This window comes from Dendrobates tinctorius, unplaced genomic scaffold (genome assembly GCF_039654945.1).
Source record: "Dendrobates tinctorius isolate UK_male_01 unplaced genomic scaffold, ASM3965494v1 ptg000250l, whole genome shotgun sequence".
In the NCBI taxonomy this organism is placed as follows: domain Eukaryota; kingdom Metazoa; phylum Chordata; class Amphibia; order Anura; family Dendrobatidae; genus Dendrobates; species Dendrobates tinctorius.
In genome coordinates, this window is record NW_027361917.1 from 7748973 (window position 1) to 7763715 (window position 14743).

At 41.9% G+C, this 14743-nt stretch overlaps 1 protein-coding gene across 1 annotated transcript; it reads left to right on the top strand.

The window, feature by feature from the left end:
• Positions 1-2047: 2047 nt before the first annotated feature.
• On the top strand, positions 2048-13869 carry DSTN (destrin, actin depolymerizing factor; the record flags this gene model as incomplete). Its single annotated transcript, XM_073557730.1, has 3 exons — positions 2048-2328; positions 11229-11305; positions 13752-13869. Coding segments are annotated over 3 exons (468 nt in total), but the record flags the coding sequence as incomplete, so codon positions are not given.
• Positions 13870-14743: the final 874 nt, after the last annotated feature.

The following is a 14743-nucleotide window of genomic DNA, read 5'->3' on the forward strand; positions in this document are numbered from 1 at the left end:
TCTCTGTTTTAAGGGCATACAAATTCAAAGTTTGAAAATTGCAAAATTTTCAAAATTTTCGCCATATTTCTGTTTTTTTCATAAATAAACGCAAGTTATAGCGAAAATTTTTTACCACTAAAGTGAAGTACAATATGTCATGAGAAAACAATCTCAGAATCGCCTAGATCCGTTGAAGCGTTCCAGAGTTATAACCTCATAAATTGACAGTGGTCAGAATTGTAAAAATTGGCTCGGTCATGAACGTGCAAACCACCCTTGGGGGTGAAGGGGTTAAAAAATGCAAATGATGGATTGTACTCATACGTCCCGATTCATCATTGCCTTTGTGCCATTTTTTTGTCTGGTTTTGTGTATTCTGCATCTTTGGTTTGTTGTGTTATTTTGCTTTGTGGGCGGAGTCTAGCAATTCCAGATGGTTTAGCTTAACTCATCCATCAATCAAAATTTGGCGCAACTTCACTCCAATCCCCTCAATGTATTTTTGCGTATGTCAGGATTTTGTGCATACTTTGCGATCTTTTTGTACCAATGTTTGACATTTGCTGCCAAAAGTCACAAAATCAGTTCAAGACAGAAAGAAAACCTCACTTTTAACTTTGTGCCAAATTCGTGAATAGCGTTCTTCATTTTGATGAATTTGGCACCAAAAACAGCAGCTAATAGTTATTGCTATAAGACAAAAAAAGTGACTTAAAAATGCAAATGACAAACAGGGGCCCGAAGTGATTGTCCTTCAACTCACTGATAATGGAGTTTTGCAGTCTGATACCATTCACTAAGTAGCTCTTGAGGGATATCTCCTCTCCTGTAATGATCTCCACTTTGTTGGCAATATGATAATGGCACAAAGACAGCATTTTTTAAGCACACAAAGCTCAGAGCATAAGTACAGCATGTGCAATCCAATGTTCAATAGGTGATCCTAGAGGAATATAAAACATTGGCCCAAAGCCTAGGAAAGTATTCAGTCTATTCAAGGAGAGTGACCTAGTGAATTGGTTTTAAATTACTCTCTAGTCTTTGTGAATAGGCTTCCCTGTCTTGAGTGCTTTAACAATACAGTAAGTAACAAAAAGTGGATTTTAGATCACTTTCTATTGTATTTCTACTTTTGGCAAATGGAATATATTATTAGCTTATACAGTTTTAGTCTGAAAAACTGCTTTTAGTGGGTTTTTCTGGCATTAAAGGAGTTGTCCATCAGAGAAAAATTTTGGGAGCGGTGCCATGCACATTAGACCATCGACCGAACCTGTTGATATTGGTGTGTTTGGCTGACATTAGTCAGTGTGTATGGGATATTTGTTTTCTGTTTTCTCTGTGTAAAGGTCATGTGCTTATATGCATTTACATTTTGCATACATATTAATTTACTTTTTCAGCTCAGACCTAGTTTCTCATTTAGTTCAATGTGCATTCTGTGCATATAAGGGTGTGAGCCCCCTGTTTCTGAGTTGGAAAATCCATCCTGTCAGGCTTATGCTATTACTGGTGTTTCAGTCCCTCGGTCCTTGTTCACATTTACGTCACTTGACAAGTGGAAAGGTTTTAAATACAAGAGTTAGGACTGTCCCACAAGGGTTGCCTTGACGTGGCGGAATGGCTTGTACATTCTTTTGATCAAAATTATGTTTACTAAATACCCTTATTATTATTACTACTTTCATGCAATTTTTGCAATTTATTTTTTAGTTTTATTTTAGGATCTTTGTTTTTTTTGTTTTCTCTGTGTAAAGTTCATGTGTTTATAAGCATTTACATTTTGCATACACATTAATTTACTTTTTCAGCTCAGACCTAGTTTCTCATTTAATGTGTATGGGAGGCTTTAAACTTTAGGGTAAATTTTTCTAATAATTCATTTTATGTATGTGTTCACTTACATGTACATTTCCGCTAAGTTTGATTTACTTTAACCATTGCTGAGACACACAAGTAATTAGTTGGGGGACTTTACTTCTTTCTTTTTCTGAACACTGAACCCATGTGGGTGAATAGGTTCTTTGTCCAGCATTATGGATGTTAGTAATTGTGCATTTTGCTTTTTATACAGGCATCCGGGGTCCAAGTTGATGACTCAGTCGTCCTTTTATTCCAAGAATTGAAGCTCAAAAAGTCTGGAAAGAAAGCTGTTTTCTTTGGCTTCAGTTGTGACGAGAAATACATCATTGTGCAAGAGGGGAAAGAAATTTTGTCAGATGACTCTGCTAATTTTTTCCCACGTTTAAAAGCATTATTCCCTGAAAACAAATGTTGTTATGCCTTGCTGGATATTCACTATATTACTGGAGAATCAAAAAAACAGGACCTGATTTTTGTTATGTGGTAAGTTGAGGGTTCCAAGAATGGGGAGTAGTAGATAATTATTTCTCTCAGAGCGACTTTATAATGGCTATAGTGTAGTGGCTATTCTCACAATTGTCTCTCTTTACATCAATGTTGTGGATAATTCTAGGTATGAAATAGTGCTGTTACTATAAAGCAGCCATTAAACCAGGGCCCTATTTCCTGGGATACATCTAAGGAGTACATTCAGAACAAATTTTGTGAGTTTTTGAAAAGTTTCAAATGATGAACCAGCAAAAACATCTGTAAACAATAAACCCTAAAAAATACAGGCAAATGCATAAAATAGACTTCAAAAAGGCACTAATGGATAAGTGAATTTGATGCAAAAAAAACAAAAGACGTACATGAAGAAATGGTACTGGTGTCATCAGTGTTTTGGATCAGTGTGTGATCAATGTATAGTACTTGTGTCCATATTTACCATCAGTGTGTCATCATTGATTTTTCACAGATGGATAAATGAATAAATCAAGAAGCTTCTTCTATCTCTTGCAATGTTAAATATGGAGAGCACACAGACTGTATGTACACTGACGCCATCAGCGTGTTGTACGTATTTTTCACAGACCCATTAGTCTTGTATTGGCACTTTAGATCCATGATGCCAGAAATAAATGAACATATGTTCATGGGTTTTTGTTGGAATATGTTTGGTGCAACAACTCCATTCCTGTCTATGCGTGTTGAGTTGCTAGATTTGTATGCTGTTTATAAAGTTTAAAAAAAAAAACTCCCAGAGGCTCACACAGGGAGAGCATGTGACAGTATTTCCTGTTTTCCTCTGTCTGTGTATGAGAGAAGCAGCCTGCTGCAGATGATGCACAGATAGAGACACACAAATGATTTATTCCTGATCTATTAAGCTTATCATATATTGTTCCTGAATAAAGAAGCTCTGTTGTCACACGCTGAATAAGCTGCTGTCAACAGGTTATGGGCCCAGAATGACACAGATCTCCAGAGTAACACAGCAACAGAAGCCCAAAGCAAAAGCAGCACAGAGCAACAGAGAAGATGTCCACAAGCAGCAATCCTTTTAAGTTCTCAGTGTCAAGCCTCACTAACCAGAACTACTAGTCCTGGAAATTCAAGGTGAAAATGCTGCTCATAAGAGCAGGTACGTGGAAATATACCCAGGAACAAGTGCCTCATCCATTACCAGATGATTGGATAGAGAGGGATCAGAAAGCACTATCTCCCTCAGTGTAGATGATAATCAGATTGTGCATATATGCAAGTGTTCAACTGCAAAGGAGATGAGGGATGAGTTACAGAAAGTGCATGAAAGATCAAATCTCAGCAATAAGCTTTATCTCATGAGAAAGCTATGTCAGTCAAAGCTAAGTGATAGAATACGCAGGACTATATAAGAAAGACCCTAGAGATTGTGGAGCTTCACAGGGGTATTGGAAAAGACATTAAAGATTTTCCTGTTGCTGCACTTCTATTAAGTGGTCATCCAGAAAGTTATGACACAATCGTGACTGCACTAGATTCAAGACCAGATGATGAGCTGACACTAGAGTATGTTAAAGGCAAACTTGTGGATGAATTCAAGAGAAAAACACAGCATGTAAGCAACAGTAATGAATCCAGAGCAGAAACAGCATTAGAGACACGGGATTTCCTTAAATATACAGTAAGAGCAACCTAAGAGAAACTCGGGAATGTTTTGTCTGTAAAAAGCCAAGTCACCTTAAAGCAGACTGCAGAATTTGGAAAACAAGAATGAATCAGCTTAAAAAGCAGAACAGTCATCAAAGGGTTAAAACAGCTGCAAAGGAAGATTCTGCATATGTTGAAACTGCATTTAATGCCAGTACAGGCCCATTTGCAAATCATATATGATGTATAGATTCTGGTGCAAGCAGCCATATGACAAATAACAAGGATTTCTTCACTGACCTTATTGAAAGCAAGTCAGAAAAGGTGATCTTAGCTAATGGTCACTATATTACTTCAGAAGGAGTAGGAGATTGCTACCTCCACTGTCCAGTTTCCTCAGCACAAAGCAGAAAGATCCCAATAAAGGATGTTCTCTATGTTCTTAGCCTTGAAAGCAATCTTCTGTCAGTAAAGAAGCTCATGCAAAAGAGGAATGTAGTTACTTTTAAAGATAATAGCTGCATCATCTCAAAGAAGGGTCACACTCTTGCAGAAGGAAAAATCCAAGATGAACTTTATCACTTAAAATGCAAAGAAAGAGGGTACAGTGCTAGACAAGATCTACATAAGAACTGTATCCATGTATGGCACAGACGTCTTGGGCACAGAGACCCAGAAGCAGTAAGGAAGCTAGCACAACTTCCAAATGGTATTGAAATCAACCAGTGTAGTCAAATGATCAAGTGCACTAGCTGTCTTAAAGGGAAAATGTCCAGAATATTCTTTCCTAAAATAAGCACAGCCTCTGGATCTGATACATACAGATGCATGTGGTCCAATCAGTGTTCAAACTCCTAGCAAGAAGAGATATTTTCCCATATTTATTGATGACTACTCCAGATATACAGTCGCCTACCTGTTTCACAGTAAGGATGAAGTTCCACAGAAACTTGAAGAATATCTTGCTGTAGTGTTTAACAAATTTGGAAGAATGCCAAAAGCCCTGCGTGCAGATAATGTAACCTAATATACAAGTGGTAAGGTGCAAACCATTTTGAAAAAGGATGGAATCGTGTTCCAGACTACCATTCCATATGACGTGCCCCAGAGGCCGTGGGATACTCGGTACCGGGCTGGCCATCTTAAAGGGATATGTCACAGTGGCAGTGACCCAGTCCGTGGCTCCACCTGTGTCAGAGGTTGACCATTACTTGCTATTAGTGGCAAGTTACCATCAGGAAGTTGGGTGAAATCAGCATCAGTCCAATATCTCTGGTACAGTGTGTGAGGCATTGTGGTTACCTGTGATCCAGTGTCCATGAGGGCGGTGAAGGGGATACCATCCACTACCATGGGTATAAGTGGACATCCTCCAACATAAATAAGGCATGGTGAGTGGCAAAATGGGAGCTGCAGCTGCTGCACCCTGAGCGTCGCTGGGATTAGACATCTTCCCCCCAGTTAACCCTTGCAGGCGTGCTACTCACCGCTTCAGTTGCTGCAGGTCATTGCTCCTGTAGGAATTTAGGCACTCACGGAATCCTGTTTGAATCCTGTTTGTATCGCCAAAATGACGCACCCCAGAGGCCATGGGATACTCGGTACCGGGCCGGTCGTCTTAAAGGGATGTGTCACAGTGGCAGTGACCCGGTCCGTGGCCCCAGGCGGACATGTAAAAGGGGAGCATTGATTTGGGATAAGGTTTATGTAGTGATTCGTGATGCCAGTTGGAGTATTCGACTGTAGTATAGCCGGAACTGCAGATGATTCCTGGGGGAGTAGATGGTGATGGCAGTGCAGATGTTTAACCCTCTCCAACCAGGGATGACCTCCAGAGATTGTAATGGAAGTAGAAGGCATTGAGTAATAAGGCAGGAGACAAGGAAAGTCACTTTATAATTTACTGTAGTTCAGGTGCAGTTCAGAGGAGATATTACAACTCCCACCAGGTTACAGTCTGCTCTGCAGAATGGGAGTTATCCTTTACTCTGCTGTGACTTGGGGTAAGGTTCCTGCTATTCTAATCCCTTTTGGGACCAAGGCTTCCCGGAGTCTAGAACTTCCAGTATAGCCACTACTCACTGTGTACTCCTCCTCTGACAACTTGTAGCTTGGATCCTGTGTGAAGCTCAAGATTCTTCTTGCACAATCCTTCACTGATCCTAGTTTGCTGCAGTCTTCCCAGGGAAAACACTCTGCTGTTGGTTGTATAAACCCACACAGTCTCTCAGCTTACCACCCTGCTCTGAAAGCATGGATGGCCTCGGGGCTTGACTCCCTGATTCTTCTTAGTTTTACTCCTGGAGGGAGCGCATGTCATGGCTTCAAGGAGCGTTCTCTATTCTCTCCTTCTTCACTGAAAACAACAACTTGACTCCTCCCTCTCCCAGTTAGAGTATGTCTGCAAAGTTCTAAGCTTCAGACAAGTAAGGGAGTGAGGTAAATTGTGTGTGTGTGTGTGTGTTGTGGTCTCTAGCAGAGAAAGCATAACTCCCATTGCTCACAAAACACATACAAAACAGTACATATTTAACCCTTTTGTGGCAGTAAAGACGTAGGGCGCCACACATACAACCCAGAACAAAATGGCATTGCAAAGAGAAAGAACTGTACTCTCTGTGAAAGTGGAAGAAGTGTGTTGTTTGATGCTAATCTACTTACAACGTCTTGGGGATAAGCCATCATGACAGCTTGCTATCTTCCAAACAGAGTGCCATTTAAACCCACAAATAAAGCCATGGAACTGCGAGAAGCCTTACCTGAAGCACCTCAGAATATTTGGAAGCAAAACGTTTATGTATGTTCACAAAGAAAAACATTCCAAGTGGGAATCACATGTAAAGCAAGGAGTCCTGGTGGGCTATAGCAAAACTCATAAGGGATATAAAATCCTGCACCCAGAGACCAACACAGTAACAATCAGCAGAGATGTAATGATTGATGAAAACTCTGTATCACTCAAATTCCATGAAGTTACACCAGTTATTAAACCTAAAAAGCAAGAACAAGAATCTCAATCACCAAACCCAGACACCGAAAAGGAAAACACTGAAGTGTGGATAAGCTCTGAAGCCACCAAGGAAGTCACAGGAGAACCAAGTCAACATCCAGTTACGAGATCAGAAAGGCCAAACAAAGGTATCACAGCTAGACGCCTTTCTTATATGGTCAGAACACTTCCTGAACCAGAGCCACAGTCATGGCTAGAGATGCAAAAAAAACCTGTCTGTTCATGAGAAACAGAAGTGGATAAACGCTGGAAGGAGAAGATCTGCTACCCACCAATGAGAGTTACAGACAAGCAGAGGGGGCCCTTCTGTATATAGCAACCACAATTTGTCCAGAAATCACAGCCACAGTTGGAATTCTCTGCTGACGTGTAAGCAAGCCACGCCAAAGAGACTGGAATGCAAATAAGAGAATTCTTCAATATCTTAAAGAAACTCAAAGGCTAAATCTTAAAATATCTGCATCAGGAGATCTCACTCTCAGACGTTATGCAGATGCAGATTGGGCTGGAGATGCAAGTGATCGGAAATCAACAAGTGGTTACTTGTTCAAGTTAGGAGAAAATTCAATTTCTTGGTCCAGCAGAAAACAAGTGTCAGTCGCATTACGGTCTACAGAAGCAGAATATATGTCTGCTGCTTATGCAAGTCAAGAAGAAGTTTGGTTGAAACAACTTTTGGAAGATTTCAGCAAGCCCTTATCTCAACCAATAGTTATCTATGAGGACAACCAAGGATGCATTAAACTTGCCAGCAGTGAGAAGATTAGTGCAAGGACTAAGCACAATGATGTAAAACATCACCACTTACGGTGACTAAAGGTACTGTCACACTTAGCGATGTACCAGCGATCCCGACCAGCGATATGACGCGATCAGGATCGCTGGTACATCGCTAAGTGGTCGCTAGTGAGCTGCCACACAGGCAGATCTCACTAGCGACATCGCTGGGGACGGGGATCGCTACTTACCTGTCAGACGCGGCGATCCTGCGTCCTCCCGCCCGGCTCCACGCGTCGCTCGTCCTCACAGCAGGAAGCGCCACAGGAAGCTGACGACGAGAAACAGTCCTGAACGTTCTCGCGCGATCAGCGATAACCAGCGGGGGAGCCGGTCGGAGGTAAGTATCACACACAGAGATATCGCTAGCAATATCGCTATAACGTCACTAGTTATAGCGATATTGCTAGCGATATCTCTTAGTGTGACATGCCCTTTAGTGGAACGTCATGTACTCAAGATTCTTTATTGCGAGTCTGACAAGATGATAGCTGATGGTATGAGAAAGCCATTATCAAGAGCCAAGTTTGTGGACTTCAGAACTGCAATGGGACTAACAGGAATAGTAGTTGTTGAATGGGGGTGTTGGCATACAGTATGTTTGGTGCAACAACTCCATTCCTGTCTATGAGTTGTAACGTTCCACCATGTGAGTGGACGGGGATTACTCATGTTGCCGGTCTTGGAGGTAAAACACTGGCACACTCAGGGTTAAAATGAGTCCATTCAGTTTATTTGCTCCATAAACCTCACAGCAATAAAACACGGATTCCAGCCTTCACAGCAGTCAAAAGCAACAGCAACATAAACAGTCCTTAGCTGGGCTTTGTTCCCTCAGGCCCTGTGCACACACAGGCCAGGGCAATGTCCAGCCCGGAGGCTCCTTCTTGAGCCATACACATAGGAAAGCTTCTCCTTCTTGCACAGAGACCACTCTGTAATGTCCCACCTGGACACATGGAAGTCTGTGCACACTCCCAGACTCCTAAACACTCTTTGCCCATGTGCTAAACACAGCCTCCATTATGTGGGTTGTAACCACTCCCAGTTACCTAACACATGGCTAGTCACATGATCATGACCTCATCACAGGTCCTGACACTTGCAGGTCCTGAAGGAAAACAGGGGTACAGTCAACACCCTCACCCAGAGGTGAGGCAATATAGGTAGCCAGACCCTCCCATCTCTCATAGCTACCTGCAACCCGGACCCAGTGCACTAAATGACGTCTTTAGTGCTCATGTACACTAGAGACAAAATACTTCAGGTTGCATCACAGGGAGCATCCATCCCTGTGACATATACCTCCCATTAACCACGCGACCACCCGTCACACCACAGAGTGTTCAGTTGCTAGATTTGCATGCAGTTTATAAAGTTAAAGGGAGAGCATATGACTGTATTTCCTGTTTTCCTGTGTCTGTGTATGAGAGAAGCAGCCTGCTGTAGATGATGCACAGATAGAGACACACAAAAGATGTATTCCTGATCTGTTAACCCCTTTCTGACTGCTGATGGGATAGTACATCAGTGGTCAGACTCCCCTGCTTTGAGGTGGGCTCCAGCGGTGCCCACCTCACTGCGTTTCATCAGTTAAATGCATTAACTGCTAAGAAACTTCAGCCACATGAGGCCTAGCATTGTTATGCATCAAAATGAACTCAGGATCCACTGCACCTACATATGGTCTCTCCATGGGTCTGAGGATCTCATTCCGGTACATAATGACAGTAAGGATAACTATATCTAGCACATGGAGAGCCATGCGACCCTCCAAAGAAATACCTTCCAATAACATTACTCACCCACTGCCAAAAGGGTCATGCTGGAGAATGTTGCAGGCAGCAGAACGTTTTCCACAATGTCTCCAGACTCTGTCACATCTGTCACATGTGCCCGCCCAGTGTGAACCTGTTCCTATCCATGAAGAGCACAGGGTGCCAATGTGAAATCTACCTAACTTGGTGTTCTCTGGCAAACGGCATTCGCCCTGCACAGTGTTGGGCTGTAAGCATAACAAACACTTGTGGAGGTTGGGCCCTCATACCACCCTCATGGAGTCCGTTTCTGACAGTTTGAGCAGACAAATGATTGTTAGTGGCCTTGCAGGGATCTAGCACTGCTCCTTCTGTTTCTCCTTGCACAAAGGAGGAGGTAGCGGTCTTGCTGCTGGGTTGTTGCCTTCCTACAGCCCACTGCACGTCTCCTGCAGTACTGGCCTGTCTTCTGGTATCTGCTCCATGCTCTGGACACTGTGCTGACAGACATAGCTACCCTTCTTTCCACTGCTCGCATTGATGTTCCATCCTGGATGAGCTGCACTACCTGAGCAACTTCGGTGGTTTGTACTGTAGCCACTGCCTCATGCTACTATACCTCTAGGGGTGAGAGCAATGACAAAATACAAAAGTGACCAAAACAACAGCCAAAAAGGATGAGAACAGAAAAATGGTCTGTGGTCACTGCCTGCAGAACCACTGCTTTATAGAGGTTGTCTTACTAATTGCCTATCATTTCTACCTATTATCTGTTCCATTTACACAACAGCAGGATAAATTGATTCACAATCAGTGTTGCTTCATAACTGGACAGGCTGATTTCACAGAAGTGTGATTGACTTGGAGTTACATTGTGTTGTTTAAGTGTTCCATTTATTTATTTTTTTGAGCAGTGTATTTTGTGACTTGTTCTTCTGACATCTAGATACTAACTCTAAGGCCGGGCTCACACTTGCGTGTGGAATGGACTGGAGTGTGCGGCTACATAGAAATAGATTCAGGCACACACTCCAGTCCTGAGTGCCGGCGGCAGTGCTGGGTAAGTCTGACCCTGGCCTAATAGAATTTGTCTGGACAGTATTCTCCCTATGCAGGTAGCTTACTTCCTCTAATTTTTCCTCTTTTAGATTTTTATATGTTTTATTTTTTTATTTTATTATCGTGATAATTATTTTATTATCACGTCTTTTTTAAATTGATCAATAAAATTATATTATAAAATTATATTATTTTCGTCATTCCAAGTCTTGCACTCATCCAAATTTCTTTGGAACATTGATGCCATATAAAAAGCATATGCCAAAAATGTATGATAGATGCTGATTCCATATCGAACGCACATCTAATGAAATAATAGGGGGAAGTGGGAGGATTTAACATTCTGCCTTATTTGTGCTCTAGAAAGAGGACAAAAGACGATGCTCTTATATGACTCTTGCAGTGAATGGCTGGAACTGCTCTGTATTTCACTTCAGCCATAAAACTATAATGGAGATAGCTGAACACATGGAGGGCTACCTCTCCCTTTCCCCAAGGCTGCAGGTTGCAATCCCCGGATCTACACAAAATGCTGAAAACATCATGACAAGTTTGGGTTCCTTAATGACAGATGTGGAGAATATTGATCTGGGTTCACAATGTCTTACATCTTTTCTGAATTTTTGCTTTAGATATGAAGTGATAAACATGTTATATTTTTTACATAGGGCTCCAGAGGATGCACCTATCAAAGAGAAGCTGTTGTTTGCAAGCTCAAAACCATACTTAAAGCAAGCATTTTCAGGTATGCCCAGCGTCATTGGGTCAAAAGTTCTATATAAAAAGAAAATGCACTATACCTGAATATAAAAATACTACTCGCAGATGGATGAATGTCGTAAAATGAATGGGTGGTCCTCATATGATTCCACAAGACACAGGATTTCAAATAACAGAAAAGAGAGAGTATCTGGTTCTTGAAGGAGTTTTGGCACGTTTTCTGGTGTAAAACACTTTCAAATGTCGCAAAATGTATACACAACAAGAATTTGCACAAAAATGTTGCGACTTTTAGCATTTGTATTTCTGGTGGAGGCGCCTAATTCATTTAGTAATTAGTTAATAGGCAAGGGTCAGCTCATCGAGTATCAATCAGAAATACCTAGAGAACTCATAGTACTGCAAGTCCCAGAAGGAATAGGTAAAGTAAATCCAGCATCCAGATTCTTTCAGACATTTATTGAAGATATAACAAAAGCCACAAAATCCAACACTAACAAAATTGGCAAACGAGTTTCAGTCTTTAGTCATTGTAAAAACTTTGTCTGAAATGCATTTGCCAATTTATCTGGTATTTGTTTCTGTGGCATCAAAAGATACCTGTTTTAGAGGATTTGTACCCTCGATTTGTTTTATCTAATTCATTAATGATTAAGCACTCCTTACTCCCATGTGCCAGTCATGAAACCTGGTATGCACAATGTCAGTCTTAATGAATCGGGCCGTGAATTCTTATGTAATTCATTAACTTCGCAGATACTTAAATAGGCATAACATAGTTCATCAGTTCTACTTCAAGTCTTACTTTTTTATATTACACTTACTTAATGAACAACTACAATTTTATTTTTTTTGCTAATTACCTGCAGTATTGAAAGTTACCGTATTTAATTTTACAAATCACTGTATAAGTGATTTAATTTTGGTCCTGTAAAAAAGTTGCATCTTAGGGTAGGTGCACACGGTCAGTAAAGGCTGAGGGTTGGACGCTGCGTACTTCCGCAGCTTCCATCCTGCGGCGTCCATATGTTACAGCATAGTGGATGGGATTTCAAGAGATTTCATGTCCACTATGCGTCCAGAGACACCGGCGGAGACGGACATGCGGCACGTCTTTCCAGACCGCAGCATGTCTATTTATCTTGCAGAGACACGAGTCTCCCTAAGATAAATTTCACCCATACGATGTATTGAATGTGACGATTTTGCACGGTTCAATGATCACACGCAGAATCACCTGCGTTCAAGAGTGGACATGTGTTGCTTCCAAAGCGCTGCCAATTCTTGAACGTGTGCACATACCTTAAGTGGCTTCAAAACCATTGCTTACTTTTTAGTTTACTTGTCTGGATTTTCTGCAATTCGTTACTATGCACTGGGAGTACAAAGTATGGCAGTATAGCGGGAGGCACCCTAAAGGTACTGTCACACTTAGCGATGCACCAGCAATATGAAGCGGTCAGGATCGCTGGTGCATCGCTAAGTGGTCGCTAGTGAGCTGCCACATAGGCAGATCTCACTAGCGACATCGCTGGGGACGGGGGTTGCTACTTACCTGTCACACTAGGCGATCCTGCGTCCTCCCGCCCGGCTCAATGCTCGTCGCTCGTCTCTCCACAGGAAGCGCCGCAGGAAGCTGACGACGAGAAGCGGTCCTGAACGTTCTCGCGCGATCAGCGATAACCAGCGGGGGAGCGGGTCGTAGGTAAGTATCAGACACAGCGATGTCGCTAGCAATATCGCTATAACGTCACAAGTTAGAGCGATATTGCTAGCGATATCGCTTAGTGTGACAGTACCTTAAGTGTGTGCATGCTCCCCTTCAAAATATTAAATGCAGGAAGCTTACTCTCATTGCTCAGGAGTATCGTGCTGTGTGTCCAACATAAGCAGACTTGGACAGGCCCACAGGGAAACAAGTGATTTTCATGGTGGGCCCTTCTGCTGGATTGAGTCCTCCACCCCATTGTATACACAGTAGGTTGTATAATACTTTTGATTTGCTATACAGAGACCAAGTCACTAGTTTATAACTTTATACAAACATAGTTACATTTCTGAATTAGGATGACGCAATATTTGCATGTAGCTGAACAGACGATCCCCAGGGTCAATGTTACTATATCTTGTATCTCCTGCACTGCGCCATCATCAGCAACTCCTCCAGCACGGTTGTTCCAAGTGCCAGTCAGATTAGTCAGTGCTGCTGCCATTCAGACTCTATGGGTTTCAGGAACGGGCATGGCAGTGCTGCCTAAACTCACTAGTGCTACATACAACTGTGCTGGATGAGTTACTGCTGATGGCACTGTTGCAGGACACTCATTGTGATGTAGTGCTTATGCTTTACACTGTGCAAATTAACAAAAAAGAGTTTAATAGTTTAGTTACTCCACTATTCCACGTAGTTACAATCAACAAAATGACTTTTTGCATAGTAATGACACGTCTTTTCCTTATTTTTTTTTTAGGAGTCAATAAACAATGGGAACTTCACTGTCCAGATGACCTGACTGTTGATCAGCTGGCGCAGAAACTCACTAGTGGCAAAATTAAATCTTTAGAGGGACATATTTTATAGATAATTAGTGCCAGTAACACACTTGCTGCTTAAAGTGGATCTAAGTCCCATTAGTAAAAAAAATAAATTATAGTCTCAAGTTGTATTTTTTTCCAATAAACAGCAGAACACTTGTCTTCTTAATGCTTTAAATGCCATACCACATCAATAGATAAAGAGCATGCCCATTGCTTTAACATAAAGACCCATGTCAACAATGTCTGATCGGTGGGTGTGCAATACCGGCTACCCCACTGGTAAGCTGTTCCCGGTATCAGCGGCAGCTGGAGGTACTCACTCAACTATGGAACTGCTCCATCTTCTGATAGTTGCCACTGCTGGGTACTGCACATCCATCCCTTACTGATTGCACCCCCACCAATCAGACATTGATGACGTATCTTAAGGATAGTTAAACAATATTAAAGTAGTAGACAACCTCTATAAAGGGTCTTCCTGGGGAATTGGTAGTTTTTTTTCTAACTGATATGAGCTTTAAAAGAATTCTTGTGTGGGCTGCCATTTCTGCAAAAATGCGTCAACTATGCTGCCCTGCAGATGTTGCCGCAGCTGTGATTACATACGTTACGCGTGTATGGTAACATGGGCACAGAGTCTTACATCCGAACAGTACGACCTTTGTTTTTATTGTCTAGGCAGGGGTCACACTAACCGACGCAAAATACGGTCCGTATTTTACATGCGTAATACGGATGAATGACCCCTAAATAGTGCTCCGTATGTCATCTGTAAGCAAGGTGTGGTCGCGTATTTTGCGCATGTCAGCATCCGTATGTAATCCGTATGGCATCCGTATGGCGAGATTTTCTCGCAGGCTTGCAAAATGGACATATAATGGAGCCCTATGACAGGGTTTCTAACAGAAACGAAATAATAGATATA